At 34.6% G+C, this 15,936-nt stretch overlaps 1 protein-coding gene across 40 annotated transcripts in view; it reads left to right on the top strand.

The window, feature by feature from the left end:
• Positions 1–15,936, top strand: part of FOXP2 (forkhead box P2) — a 547,754-nt gene that overhangs the window by 389,287 nt on the left and 142,531 nt on the right. For 32 of the 40 annotated variants that reach the window (XM_082692999.1, XM_082692975.1, XM_082692972.1 and 29 more), the window contains one exon: positions 2,997–3,086. In XM_082692999.1, coding sequence (XP_082549125.1) covers positions 2,997–3,086 — 90 coding nt within the window. Of the gene's footprint in view, positions 1–2,996; positions 3,087–6,687; positions 6,746–15,936 lie in introns of all 40 variants that reach the window. The other 8 variants (XM_082692990.1, XM_082692989.1, XM_082692993.1 and 5 more) reach the window with 1 other exon arrangement.

The following is a 15,936-nucleotide window of genomic DNA, read 5'->3' as shown; positions in this document are numbered from 1 at the left end:
TGCTGAGATAGGCAAGTGGTCCTTTTTCATAAGAATTTGTATTGAAGGTGATCCTGGACTATTTTTAAAGATTTCTCTAAATGTATATGGAAATCAGGGTACTTTAAAACTTTAACTGGCCATTGGTCATACTCCATTATAATTACTACTCCTTTAGAAACACTGTACATGCATGCTTTTGTCCAGTGAAATTTTTGTGAGCTGCAGATCTAATAGATCTAATTTTCCAGTGTTTATCTATAGCCACTGGGTGTTACATATTCCATTGGATTACTTGTTTAGGTTAAGCCAAATGAACATCATGCAGGGTGATAAAATGAATAGGTCCCTAGGCTTGGGAGACAAGAGCCTGAAATTTTGACCAAACTGTGCTACTGCTTTGGACTTTAATCAAATTATTATCATATTGCTTCTTCAGTTACTTGTCTATGTGATTTGAAGCCTAGGCTAAACAATCGGTAAGGCTTGTGTCTAGCTCTAGAATTTTCAGTTTGTTTGTGATAACTGATCAGATGATCAGAGTGTTAGAAGAGTTTGGTAGAGTTCCATCAGGTATTGGTAGAGTACATGGCGAAACCCAAGTCAAAGACGGCAGGAACACTTAGCCACAAAAACAATGTACGTTCAGTGGTAGTTGTTCCAGTCAAAAATACTTACAAATTCAAACATAGAAAGATTATATTGTAGTTTTTCCTTTAGGTTTTGATGGATGGATATTCTCTTTGCAGGTGAAAATAATTCATCATGGTGCCATGTGTCTCCTTTACTAGAGTTTTACTCATTGTCATCTAATGGTTTCTTTGATGGGACAGAAACAGTATGGCACTCTGGCCTGGAAGCAGGAGACCTTGAACAAAACACTTGATACTTTAGATCTCATTATTCTCATTTGCTAAACTGAGAGCATCAGAGGAGATGATTTCTAAGAGTGCTGTCAGTCCCAGCCATTCATGATTTCAAGATTCAGAACTGAATCTGAATCTGCTCATTAGAGTCCTTTAAGAATAATAAATGGTTACAGAATTAAATATCAACTAACTAAGGCTCCATGTATACAAAATAAACTAATGAACTCAAAGGGGAAAAAAACAATCTTGTGAAAAAAATTAGGCAAAATTTGAGTGAATTTTGGCATCGAAGGTGAAAATAGATGACTGATTTTTTTTTTTGAGAGTTTCACATAGACACAACACAGCCTAAGTCACCCTATAGTAATTTCCACTTGAAAAATGTCATTTGGAGTTATTTCATAGGTTGCAAGTAAAAAAGGAGAGCAGTATTATTTAGAATAGTAACTGAAATATTTTAAACTAAGTTTTGCGACACTAAAATATTTGTGGAATTTTTTATTTGGTCTTCCTTTATTTATTTTTTTTTTCAAAGTGAACTTTCTAATAAAATTGCCTGTGTTCACTGGAATGTGTCATCCTTAGAAACTCTTAGGTTGTTAATTACTTGAAAAATTGAAAAAAAAAAAACACAAAAGATTGCTATGAGTGAGTGTGTCTCCCAGTGTAAGAAGAGTGCTTTACAAACTATGCCAGATCCTGCTCCGGGAAGACAAATCAGTGTTGTTAGGGGACGGTGCTAGTGCCTTCAGTGTGTTTACTCTGGTTTCTATGTCTGCCTGCCTTCTCAGAAAACTTGCTTGGAGCCAGACTGTAGCAGCCCTCTCTCTGTCTTTTCATAATTGATCAGGGGATGACTGCCTTCCCTGAGGGTTAAGACGTGGCAACTTTTTCTGTTTGCGCAGCATCTCAATGCAGTAGTTCAAACATTGTTCACACCAGCTGGCAGTGTAATGCCATATGCACATCTTGTCAAAGCAACTGTTGTCATGGATACTAGAAACTCTCTTAAAAACCAGATCATTGATTCCAATCAAAATTGTACTTTTTATCAGCTTGGAATCTCAATTATTATAGTAGAATATTGATCTAAGATATTTCTCCCATCGTGAAGAATTTACCTCGTATTCTAAAACACTGAAAAACAGAAGAGGGCAATGATTTATTTTAGTCATATATGCTGAAAAATTTCATCTTTAGTGTTCATTGAACTCAGTTATTGAGAGAAAAAAACGAGTTTGCAAAGTAGAAGCTGTTAAAAAGTTTTTTTCCCTTTAGTTTACACGACTGCTTTTAAAACATCTCAATATGTGTTTTTTATGGCATTCATTTTATATAAGTTTATATAATACACTCATCAAGCTGTCCCTCCTCCTGTAAAAGAAACGCTTACATTAATTTCTTATGTTAAGTTTTATTTTCCTGAATGGGGAAAAAGAAAACATAAAAATAAATGAAAACATCTTCTATTTTGATTGGTATTCTGTCACACATAGAAACAAACCTGATTGGTTGAGTGGTAATTTCTTTGTTCTCTGATTTTGCTAAGAATGCAAATGAAAACCACTCAATTTTATTTGGCATTAAAACTGCACTTTATTTTGTCAAAGGAGAGGTTTCCCCTTGAATTGTAAGTACAAAAAAAAGTGTTTTTAATCTTTAGTGAAAATCCTTATTAATTCACTTTCAAGATAATCTGATGTTGATTTGTCAAATTTAATTACAGCTTCCGGTAACACTTGAAGTCTACTGCTTTTGCTTCAAAATTGTAATATGAAAATGCAAATTGAATGATAATTTAAAAGGGAGTGGGCATTTTAGTTGAACACTCAAAGACAAGTTCCTTGTGGAAATGAGGTTATTGATGCAGTTTATGATTTTTTCCTCTTTAAGCACTTTAAACAAATTAACTTTATTTCCTGCAGGATTACATGTATCACCATGACTTTAAGTAAAGTTGTATTTGTGTGACATGTGGAATTTTTATTTCACATTAGAAGATCCTTGATAATTCTTTCTAGAAAGGAGGATGGGAAAGGGGTTCTCATACATTGAAGCATTTTACTATTAACTAAGCAATAATCAGTTATTGATAATCAATTTACCTGTCAACAAAGTATTTAGATATTGCTCCCTTTTTACTTCTAGGCTCTCCAAGCAGCAAGACAACTTCTCTTACAGCAGCAAACAAGTGGATTGAAATCTCCTAAGAGCAGTGATAAACAGAGACCACTGCAGGTTAGTAAAGCATTCTTGTCCTTGGGATCTTATTTTAAAAGATGCTCATAATGATAACAAATGTGCAGACCCAGTTGTCTATATTCAGAAAATTTTTACATTTGTATGTCAGTAATTTTAATTCAAAGAGAGAGCTCATTTTATCTTCTTGAAAGGAAAACAAAATTTCTATTCCCATAGATTTCAGAAGTCTACAAGGCCACTTATTATAAAAATTATATTAAAAAGCACGTTTGGTAAACGTAGGCTTGAGAAGTTTTGTATAAGACTCACTTGTGGGATTTTAACAGAATTTTATTCACAAACAAGTTAAAGTAAAATGTGAAATTTCTTTAAAAGCAAAGCCATAGTAAGATGGCATGGAAGGAGACAAAGCAATCTTAGACAACCCTCCGCAGTTGTATCCAAGTGACAAATGCAGAAAACCTCCAGAGTTGCCAAAAAAACTATTTGAGTTTGCCAAGGAGTTATTGCTGTTGCTACAGTTATAAAAACACATTCTGGAGTTTGTTGTCCTTATTCACTATGTTTGTCCTGTGAAACTGATAGTATGTATGTCCTTTAAAGTAACTTTTTGTTACGTAATATAACCATTGTTTTATATAATCTTACCCAGAGTACGTAGGACGTTGTTTGGGGGGAAGAAACATTTTTAGGGTGTAATTATTAAATGTTTAGAAGGTAGAATCTGAAGTTACATAGAACATCTTTCAAAATGTTTATAAGCTCTGTTGAAAGATAAGCAATGTTTTTTCCTGCATCATGTGCTATGTACATGTCTAATAAGGCAAGCTTAGTTTGAAAAAAAGTAAGCATCTTTCTTGTTTCTTTATTTTACCAAAATAATCTTGGATTTTTTTTTTAATGGCCTAGCTGTCTATTTTCATTTTCAGGTGTACTCCTAGAGGTTAGTAACTAAGTCTTATATAAGATGGCCTCCTAAAGCTTAGTATGTATGACAGAATTACAGGCCACTAATCTACACAATCCAGAAACTACTTATTATGTGAAAACTGGATTAAATTTTTGGTCCCTAGACAAATTTGAGATGAGACTATGTATTCTTGGGTACAAACCCATTTGTGGGAGGTGGGTGGGAAGAAGGAGGACTTGTGGAAAGGGGATGTGTTCCAGTAGTCTAAAGTTCAAACATCTGCCATGGTTGCAAAAGTTGTATTGAAACAGCCTGAGTTTAAGATTCTTTTTTTTTTTTTTTTTAATAATAAATGTCACACTCTTTTGTTTAAACTAATCAGCAATTTTATGGTGACACACTTTCCTCACCATCATCTCTCCCCAAGTAATGCCAGTGATTGGAGTCTTTCCATTGGAATTGTCTAATTCCAAGACAGCCTCTCCATACATTTGCATGACAGAGAAAAATTTACATAGAAGTCACAGAAGATAGCACATGAAATGTTTCCCTCACTGTGGCTTCAGAGGGAGATTTTGCACTGTTGTTGGGATAGCAAAGGGGGCTTAGATGCTGGCTGCATAAGCCAAAGGTAGGAGTTTATTGTTTCAACTTTTGGAAAAAGTCTACATTCATATTGTCCTACTTCTGTTTTAACATGTCTCTGACAAAGTAGACAAAGTAGCTGTTCCTTCCTCCCCAAAGCTAAGTCCAGTAGAAGTTTCTTTATTGCTGGTTACCAGGGCATCTCTGGAAAGAATGGTTGGGCTTTAGTTTTTCTTTCTTTTTTTGTCTTTTTTTTTTTGGGGGGGGGGGGTTGTTATTGTATTGGAGGGCAAGATTTGATACTTTCTTTAACTAAAATATACATACTTTTTCTTAGATAATACATATAATGTAGGAATATTAATGACTTTAAAATCAGAAATTGTTGCTCATGTACCAGATGTTATTCGTATTGTGAAAAGGTGATTGAAAGGAATTTAAATACCTTTTAACAATTTCAGGTGCTAAACATTACTACAAAGACTTTTCTTGTGTCACTTATATTTAGTGTTTTATGATGCATATTAATATTAACATATCACCATTGTATAAATTCTAAAACTATAGCATTTTTTCATTATCTTGTATTTTAATCAGGTCTAATGCCAAAATGTCCTAGGAATGAACAGTTGGTTTTTATGAATGAGAATTTAGAAATAGTGAATGAGACTTAGCTGTTTACGAAAGTTTACACTGCTATTAATATAATGTGAGCCTAAAGTTTTAGTATTTCATAGTATTTGATATTTGTTAAGTTTAGCAACTATAAACATTACTGGGACTGTGTTTAAAACCTAATAGCATTTTATACTAGTTTACATATGCTGTTAAATGAGGATATTAGGAAATGCTTATCCTTGCATCCGCAAATGCTATTTAATGTGAGTTGCATGCACTATTACCACTTATGTTAAAAAAACGGGTTGAATATTTTTGTTAAAAATTTTAACCATTTAGTATGAAATTAACACTTTAAAACTTTTATGATTTTCTCACAGTCTGGTTCTTTTTCTGCTTCACTAAGAGTTTAACCAATCTTTGAAAATAGAGTTGGTGTAGATTATTTCTTAAAATTCATAAAGATAATTGAACCTGTTTCAAAATCTGCAGTTGCAAAGGCTAGGTATTTGGTGCTGATAATAGATCATGGTGATTTGTGCTTTTTCAGGCATACCACGTTTTTGAAGGACCGAAGGAGAGTATGTGCTTTTTGCTTTAAAATATAGTTTTGATGGAGAACTATTTCATAAAGTTTGAAAAAATACAATTTTTTAAAAATCTGTTTTGATGGCTCAAGTCACAAGAACAATATTAGGTCTTGTTACACTCAACTGATTTCTTTTAAATGTTGAGAAGAGGTAACCAGATTTGAAGTGTGACATGGTAAAGAGTCTATTTCTAGCAGACTAGTATTTATCTATTACTTTCTCATTTACATTTTTTCAGGGTTTTGTGCTACAGATGGCATAGGTATTAGCCTATCTGATACAAAAATGGAAAGAAAAAATCACATCTGACAAGCTTGAGTATCAATTGTATAGTAATTTCACTTTCATGTACAGGTATCTGAATATATGTATTTGAAACATGTCTACATTTTCTATTCATTACATAAAACACCAGTTGAATAGGTTCAATCAGTAGGTAGATTGATTAATGACATATTGATGAAGAATATATAAAGATTGTGATGCAAATGGGAGCTGATATCAACCTAAACATCACCAGATGTTTCTTCTTTACATGTTTACTTTGTACACCAGAAAACATACTATAACTTATCTTGAAATCAAGCTCTTATCTTGATTTCTGATACTTATTAATATCTATTCCTAACACTTCCTAAGCTTGGTATCCCCATAGTGGTCCGTAAAAAGAAAAGTTAGCCAAAGAGAATAAGTAATGCTTTCAACTTCATGAAACTAATTTCCAGATTAAATTGCTTCTACTCTATTTAATAACACACACGTACACAGAGACACACATTTGCATATGCATATGCACACATGCACATTTCCATAGTCTGTAAATTTTAAAATTTTTTTGTAAAATACATTATCAGTTTTCTAGCCTATGACAAATCTACTTAATTTAGTTTAGGTATGAAAATTGGTCGCATTATTGTTCTTGTTACATTTACAGCCATGAGACAGACTTGTGGTTCTTCAACAGCTGTGCAGAGCAGAGACGTAAATTTAAGGTAAATGACATTGCTTTGCTATCTTAGATGAATATTAGTATATAGTACTGTAATCACTTCCTTCATTGTAGGTTAAAAATCTAAGGTTCTCTTTTCTAATAGGTAATTAAACTTTTTAAAAATAACTGTGTTAAATAGTTGAAGATTGAAAGAATAAAAAGCAAAAGTAAATTAAACTTAGGGGTCTTATTCTGACTCTGCCACAAACTAGTTACATAAGTTTAAGGAAGCCACTCAACATTTTTTAAAATAAAGGCCTTAGGGGAACTGATCAGCAAAATATTACAATCTGTGCTTAGAGATTTATTTTTTTTTTTCAAGTAAGTTATAGGCATCTTAATTTTTCAGGAATAGCTGTTTCTTGCTGGGTTTTAACTTAAGAGTTAAGGAGTATGATTGTTTGTTTGTTTTTAGTTACAAAACCCGTTTTAATTAACCTACCATAGCCAAAAATAATGTTTTGGAATCAAAGTATTAAATCCCCTATACATGGAAACCACTGTGCAAGTATCATTTATCATTATCTGGGGAAACTTTGTTCTGTTTAATGCCTTGAACTAGTTTTATAAATTAATTTTAGGAGAAATATAAACTGCACAAAGAATTACTTTACCTATGTATTTACTTTGATAATCTACATTAAAATATGCTGGGATATGATACAATTTAGCAAATTTCTATCTTTCTCTACTTCTTCAGTTCAAAATGCTAAAATTAACATCTGCTGACAAAACAAATTCTGCAGTAAATTGATCAGCACTTCTAAAATTTCATGTTCTAGGAAAAAATCAAAGAATAAGATATAAAATATGAATAATGAAATATATATCCTAGGAGAAAATACTAATTGTAGGTCTAAAATTAGACATTGATAAATATGTTTAGGAAATTATAAAAGTTCATGCATACATTGGTAAAGAATACTATTGAATATTTCCTCTTCAATGTAATTTCTGATTTCTAGTATGTAAGAATTAGAAGCTAAAACATGTTTTGTTTCAAAAACTGAAAGTAACATAATAAAGAAATTGGCAGTATGGTTTAAGTAGGGCAATGTACTGTGATGCAGAAAATTTAATAGTAGTTTTTTACCTTTTTTGTTATTCATATTTCCTGTGTATCAAAAAGTTAAGCGGTATCTCTAATACATTGTTTTGATATCATAAATTATAAATTTTTAAAAGTTTAACTTAAAAACTATTCACAAGGACTGATTATGCTTTGTATAGTTCTGATTTTCCCATTACAGTAGAGAACATTTCGTAAAAGGCAGCATGAAATAGGTAGTTTTACAAGAATGTTATAGAACAAAACCTTTCCCAAAATATTGTGATGTTGCCACCTGTAGCCAGCTGCTCAAGGCTGACACCCTGTGGAAGAGGCTCTAGGATGTCCAGTCTATCACTGCTAAGTATCATTATGTGGAAAACTTGTGTATGATCTAATCGTGGCATATAGGAGAAAGAACATGTGTTTTGAGTCTGAAGCTCACCTTGCTTTTAATCAGTTAGTAGGACTTTGGGTAGAGTCCTTGAAGTCCATCTCTCGGAGGCTTTTACCTCATCTCTAGAAACGGAATAAGGATACCTATCTTGCAAGATTGTTATGAAGACTAAAAAGAATATTATATAAAGTAACTAGTGTAAATCCTTGCACTTATAATAAGTTAATAAGTAATTCCCACTATGATAAGCTCTAGAAAATTGATATTTAATCCAAAGTTACACATATTCTATAATATGGTTACTTTTGTTTGGTCATAATTTTCACTATTCACTACATATGCCTAATTTATAGGAAAGCAGCAGTGAGTGTTTTAGGTACTACTCAAGTATCTCTCCCTTCTAGAGACCCCCAAAGCATCCATATTTCACACTTGCCACACATAAACTTACATTTTAATATTTATCTTTCCTACCAGACTCTGAGCTCCATGACAGCAGGTACTATGAATGTCCTGCTCATCTCTGGTGCCTAATGATGCCTGGTGAATAATAGAGCTCAATAAATACTTGTATAAATGCTATGAGCCCTAAATGCCAAGCTAACAAGTATGTCCTGTATGGTTTAGGTAGCCGGGACCTGAAAGTCTTTTGATAAGCAAGTGATATGATCAGAGCAATGTTTTGTGAAGATCTACAGTGGAGATCTTTGTCTTTAATCATGTATTCGACAGTGGAGCATTTGGAGAATGTTTGGGGGGAGGGGAATTGAGAGGGAGCTGAAATAAGGATAAACTTTTAAATAATTGTTTCGATAGGCATATGATGAATTGGGCCTTAGACATGTTGAGTTTGAGGTAATGGCAAGAAAAGTAAGTTGAAATAGCAAACATTTAGAAAATTACAACTTGCCAGAGAGGTTATAGCCAGAGACAAATATTTGTGAAATAATCCAGAAGTGATAGATAAATACATGAAAGTGAAGGTTTCTGGGAAAGATGATTTACCAAGAGGAGCTCAGTAATATCCACATTTTTTAGAGCAAGAAGTAAAAAGAAAAGGGGGGAGGGGGAAAGGAAGAAACAAATAAGCATTTAATATATCAAGGAAGGTCAAGGAACAGAGCAGGTTTTAAAAGATGGAGCTTGTCAACCATAACAAGCAATGTTCATGGGGATGACCATTTTCATACATACAATGTTGAGTTGCAACATTGGTGATTTTTAATCTCCTTCTTTCTTTGTCATTCACCAGTAACTCTTAGGATCTGCAGTACTAAGGTGATCAATAATGAAGGGGGAGGGATGTACTATAATGTTAATGTTAAGTAGAAAATTGAGAATTAGTAAATGTACTTTTATTTCTCAGATTTCTGTGTGTCTCTAATTGCATAAGTAAATGTGTATTGCATATCTAATACTGAGTTCCCATAAATTAAATCTGGAAGAAAACTGCTTTCCAGGAGGTTAAATTTTCTCTTTTCTTACCTACCCAAGCACGTGTTTCATTGTGTAATCCACTATGATTCTAAGAACATATTCCCTTGACTTCTCCATCTTAACTAAAGTGAGAGGAAGGAAGAAGTAGAACATTAATATTGTTAAGGGAGCTCTCCATAGGATTTAAGACTTAGGCTGTGAATTTTATCTTGAGATGTTTGGAGGTGGTGTACAAACTAAATTGAATGACAAAGTGAACAGTGTGAATACATGATTAAAGACAAAAAGTGAAATTATTTTGAAAATCACTTACATTTAAGATTCCTTGTGTTTCCTCAATGGATTCTATTCATGTTTCTATCATCCTGCATTCTACATTTCCAATTGTTTTTCTTAAAATTTCTCTGCTACCTTCACCTTTTCTACTATACTCTTTCTTCCTTTCTCATCCTGTTCTTTTCTCTCATCATGTAATCTTGTCCAGTTTGCTTAATCTCTATCCCTTCAGTCACAGATTGAGAAAAGAGGAATTTTAAATGCCTGTAATTACTTAATTCTATCTTGATCCTAAAAGATATTCCAGCATATCATCTTACCAACAAAATAGGAAAACTGTGCTGCTTGTTACAATCCAGTATCTGATATTTAGTTCCTATCTTGCCCCAAGAAAAGTTTCCATCTTGCTTTTTTAAGTTGTAGTTTTAGTATGAAAGGAGCTCTGCTCTTGAATATCTGGGCTCCTTAGAACCCTGGGGTATTTTGTTGAGTGCTAGCTAGCATTCTCCTGTTACTGATAACACTTACAGGTGGCTCTTTAAAAATCACTATCTGGGGGCGCCTGGGTGGCTCAATGGGTTAAAGCCTCTGCCTTCGGCTCAGGTCATGATCTCAGGGTCCTTGGATCGAGCCCCACATTGGGCTCTCTCCTCAGCGTGGAGCCTGCTTACCCCTCTCTCTCTGCCTGCCTCTCTGCCTACTTGTGATCTCTCTGTTAAATAAATAAATTAAATATTAAAAAAAAAAAATCACCATCTGAATGGTTGCCATCATTCCTTAAATCCTTTTGTCAGATTTTCCAGAAAACTCATTGGAAGATGAATATTCAAACTAGAATTGCTTGGGATAGTTATACTAAATGGCCAGTTTTTCATGGAGATCTCAAGTTGTGCTGATTATGATTATTTAAATAATGCTGAATTTGGAAGTTCAGCATTTTGAAATGATCAAACAGAAGTATAATGAATTGTTCTTTCAAAAATATTTAAGTCACCCTACCTTAATAAGAAAATCATATAAGCTCATTATAAGAATCTAACGCATTTTAAGTTAAATTATGGTTGGGCACTAAGTTACTTTTCCCAAAGGCACTTAATAAATATTAATAAATTGCTATAGTGTAGTAGATTTTTTAAGATAAAAATTATATCTCTGATTAGATAAGGAAGAAACCACTCATGAGAACTAATTATAGTAGACCCTTGACATTCTCGAAGTATGCATCCTGAGATCTTCATGAACCCTCAAATTCAAGAAATTCCCAGTTCGAAAACATGGAGAGATCTCTGTAGGCTTCCTTCCAAATCCTGTTCTTATTCTGAATCAGGCTACCATTGTCATCTGCTAAGTATAGCATAAGTTAACAGCTTCCAACTTTCAATAAAGTTTACCTCTTGACTAATATTTTTTAAAGAAGAAACTTCTTCTTCTTCTTCTTTTTTTTTTTTTTTTTTAACATCACAGGCTGTCCTCCATCAATGATAACAGGTAGAGAACAGCAAAACTACATTCATGATAGAAGTGAAGGGGTTAGTTTGTGTTGGTGAGAAGTCAGCAGTCTTACTGACTGCATCCACCTCCTCCCAGCATGCTTGGTTCACTTTCATGGCCTGACAAATTATAGAAGTATAACGCCTGAAACCTTGCAACTTGGTTGTCTCAAAATAATCAGGCCAATCCTCAGCCTCTGTGAACTTTGAGAATCCACTGTGCTCGATCTTGCACTCTAGCCTATTTGGGAAAGAATCCAAAGCGAACAAACAAGTTTCCCCACCTTACTTGCTGCTATTTTATGTGAAGAATTGAAAGAAACACTGGATATTACTGTTAACATTTCCTCCTCCTTAATTTTAAATCTCAGGGACATTAATAAATGACCTGGAGTACTCTTTTCAGAGCAAAAGTTGCCTGGAATGTTTTTAAGCATGCACAAGAGGGCAGTGTCTTAGGAATGAAAAGACCCTATTAGAAGTTCAGTAGAGGCATATCTTGAAAGAAGTTGCTGTGGCTGATATCAAAGAGATTACTGCCTATGTTCTCCTCTAGGATTCTGATGGATTCCTGTCTCACCTTGAGGTCTTTTATCCATTTGGAGTTTATCTTTGTGTACGGTGTAAGAGAATGGTCGAGTTTCATTCTTCTACATATAGCTGCCCAGTTTTCCCAGCACCATTTATTGAAGAGACTGTCTTTTTTCCACTGTATATTTTTTCCTGTTTTGTCGAAGATTATTTGCCCATAGAGTTGAGGGTCCATATCTGGGCTCTCTACTCTGTTCCACTGGTATATGTGTCTGTTTTTTATCCCAGTACCATGCTGTCTTGGTGATCACAGCTTTGTAGTAAAGCTTGAAATCAGGTAGCATGATGCCCCCAGTTTTATTTTTGTTTTTCAACATTTCCTTAGCGATTCAGGGTCTCTTCTGATTCCATACAAATTTTTGGATTATTTGCTCTAGCTCTTTGAAGAGTACCGGTGGAATTTTGATCAGAATGGCATTAAAAGTATAGATGGCTTTAGGCAGTATAGACATTTTAACAATGTTTATTCTTCCAATCCAAGAGCATGGAATGGTCTTCCATCTTTTTGTGTCTTCTTCAATTTCTTTCATGAGTGTTCTGTAGTTCCTTGAGTACAGATCCTTTACCTCTTGGTTAGGTTTATTCCCAGGTATCTTATGGTTCTTGGTGCTATAGTAAATGGAATCGATTCTCTAAATTTCCCTTTCTGTATTTTCATTGTTAGTGGATAAGGAAGATGTGGTCCATATACACTATGGAGTATGATGCCTTCATCAGAAAGGACGAATACCCAACTTTTGTAGCAACATGGACAGGACTGGAAGAGATTATGCTGAGTGAAATAAGTCAAGCAGAGTCAATTATCATATGGTTTCACTTATTTGTGGAGCATAACAAATAGCATGAAGGACATGGGGAGTTAGAGAGGAGAAGGGAGTTGGGGGAAATTGGAAGGGAAGGTGAACCATGAGAGACTATGGACTCTGAAAAACAATCTGAGGGGTTTGAAGGGGCAGGGGGGGGTGGGAGGTTGGGGTACCAGGTGGTGGGTATTATAGAGGGCACGGATTGCATGGAGCACTGGGTGTGGTGCAAAAATAATGAATACTGTTACATTGAAAATAAATTTAAAAAATAGCTATGAAAAAAATGTAAATCACAAATTAATTAATTAATTTAAAAAAAAGAAGTTCAGTAGAGGAGTAGAAGCTTTTTTTTAAAGACCATGGTTTGTTGGCTGTTTGGCCCAAGCATTCTGAGCTTGATAGTTTAGTCCTAAAATGAGAAAGTCCCTGTTTACATTCAGATAACAGTTCAGTCTCATCTGGCTTACCTAAAGACATTTGGTGGCTATTTTCTTTTTAAAGCCTTTGTTGTTTGATTGTGCCGATTTTTAAAAAAAATACTTTATTTGTTTATTTGTCAGAGAGAGAGAAATAGAGAGGGAGCACAAGCAGTGCAAGTGGCAGGCAGAGGGAGAAGCAGGCTTTAAGCGAGCCCAGTGTGGGACTCCATCCCAGGACTCTGGGATCATGACCTAAGCCGGAGGTAGACGCCTAATAGACTGAGCCACCCAGGTGTCATGATCACGCCAATTTTTATAGTTTTATCAGTATAGATGTAAAACAGGTGGTACCTAGTAGGTAAGCATTATCATAACACAAAATAGGCAGAAGATTCCTTTGCACAGTGAATCAATTCTTACACTTCTGATGCTAACACTTGCACTGCTGTAAAAACTGCCACCTTGATATCTTCTACTGTGAGTGCTACTGCAAGTTCTCAAGTGATAAACCAAGGAATGCACTGAGCATTCTGATGTGCTGACAGGAGGAAAATCTGTTGTCTCGCAGAAAAACTCTAGTAAATTCTTCAATAGAATATCTTTGTAAAAACAAACCCAAAAAAAAAAAAAAAAAAAAAGAAAGAAACCCCACAAGGAATAAAGTCATTCTCTTCATATTCTGCCTTTCTTCCCATAGAACCAAGCATGTGACAGACATTTAAAACACACTAACTGGCGATTCCAATGTGATTAAAGATTTAGTTTCTCAAAAACTAGGTTTTCTCTTTATTATAGGAAAATGTATTTGCCTTAATCAGTAACAATCCCTAGTCTCCTACACAGTCTTAGACTTCATTTAGTCCCATGATTTCCAAATGCAAGCAATTCCTTGAAAACCTTTTAAAAAATGGAGAATTTAGGGTCCATCCCAGACCATTGGGCAAAACTTTGGAGGGGATGGGATTTTGGAAAATCAAAATATTTTAGACTCTCTAGAAGATTCTAATGCAACTGGTCTATGGAGTAGTATATGCAGGAACCCTGAACTACTCTTCTGCAACAGTGGGTCCCTGTAATAAAAAAGTACTGAACCTGAATTCTCCTATTAATATACTGTGTTATTTTTCCCCTATGAGACTCTGTTTTCCAAACTACATGATGAAAAAGCTGAATTAATGATACTTCATGTTCCTGCCAGATTTAGCACTCTTTGAATCTTTGTCCTCTGTTTTGTCTTTCTTTGTTTGTTTGCTTGTTTATATATACATATATCCTTAAATCTGAGCTCATTAAAAAGGCCCCAGAGTGGGCTTTTTGAGATGTTTCTCTCTGTTTATTTTTTCCAGGATCATTTCAACAGTATTGTCAGGATTTTTATTTTTACTTTCAGTTAGTTCTCATCAGTACTGTTAGTCAGTAAAATCTTCACTAATTCTGTCTCTTCTTATCTTTGGTTTAAAAAAAATAATATGTGGGGGTACCTGGGGTTGCTTAGTCAGTTAAGCTTCTGACTCTTGATTTCGGCTCAGGTCATAATCTCAGGGTGGTGATAACAAGCCCCTCTCAGTGTAGAGTCTGCTTGAGATTCTCTCCCTCCCTCTGCCCCTCCCCCACTCACTTGCACACACTTTCTCAAAATAAATAAATACATAAATAAATATAAAAAATAAAAATAAAAAAATAATATCTGCTTTCTAAAGTCCTCAGTACAGATCCACCATGCCCAGTTGGCTTCCCTTTCCATGTCAGAAACTTTAAGGAAAGGCTCCTTGGCTTCAAAGACAGCTGTCTACTGCAATGGCCCTTTCATACTGATCTCATTGTCCACCACACACTTTTTACATGTTAAATGAGTAGCAGTTTCTCTAACATTGCTTTATGAGTGTACAAAGCTGACCTGCCTTTCTCTTTCTCAATATATACTTTCCACCTTCATCTAGAAAACTTCTGGGTAGCTTTTAATTCCCATTGTCATCTACTCCGTAGAGTCTCTTTTGATATCTTCTCCTGCCACACACAAACAAATAGAATTTATTCCTTTTTATACATTACTTCTATGTCGTATACCTACCCCTATTTTTGTATGTATGACACCGAATCATAATTACTATACACTCCTTGAAGGCTGGGACAGTCTTACTCAACTTCATGCTTCCAGTGTCTGGCACATAGTATATTTTGTGTAAATATGTGGTGTCCATTGACCAGCGCTAATCTGTTATCAAGTTCCCCCTTTCTCAAAGGCTCTGGGTATGTTTAATTGGTTTCACAATGGAGCATCTCAACTCAGATCAAGTTGTTTTCAATGGAAATTATTTATCTCTCCCTACCCTTATCCAAAGTTTTCATCAACTTTTCTTAATTGTGCTCTTCCATCTGTGTTCTTCCATCTCCAGGCATAAGCCCTTCTTATCTAATTGGGCCATATTCTTCTGCCCTAATGCAAAAGTTGCCCTTTTCTTCAGGCTCTCAGCATGGCACAAAAGGCTATCTATCATCATATACCTGATACATTATACCCAGCACTTAATCCCTACTGCTTACTGAACATGCTATGTATGTATTTATTTATTCATTCATTCAGAAATGTTTATAAGTTGTTTCTTCTATACCAGGTACCTTCCAGGGCACCATGAATTGAAAGAACTCTGATACCTACTTCCTTTTGTTCCTGTCTCTCCCTCTGTTTAGAACTTCGTTCCTACCCACCCCCTTTCTCTAGTTACCA

Source organism: Mustela nivalis (assembly GCF_964662115.1).
Source record: "Mustela nivalis genome assembly, chromosome: 12".
NCBI classification, from domain to species: domain Eukaryota; kingdom Metazoa; phylum Chordata; class Mammalia; order Carnivora; family Mustelidae; genus Mustela; species Mustela nivalis.
This window is presented reverse-complemented; position numbering and strand designations above follow the sequence as displayed.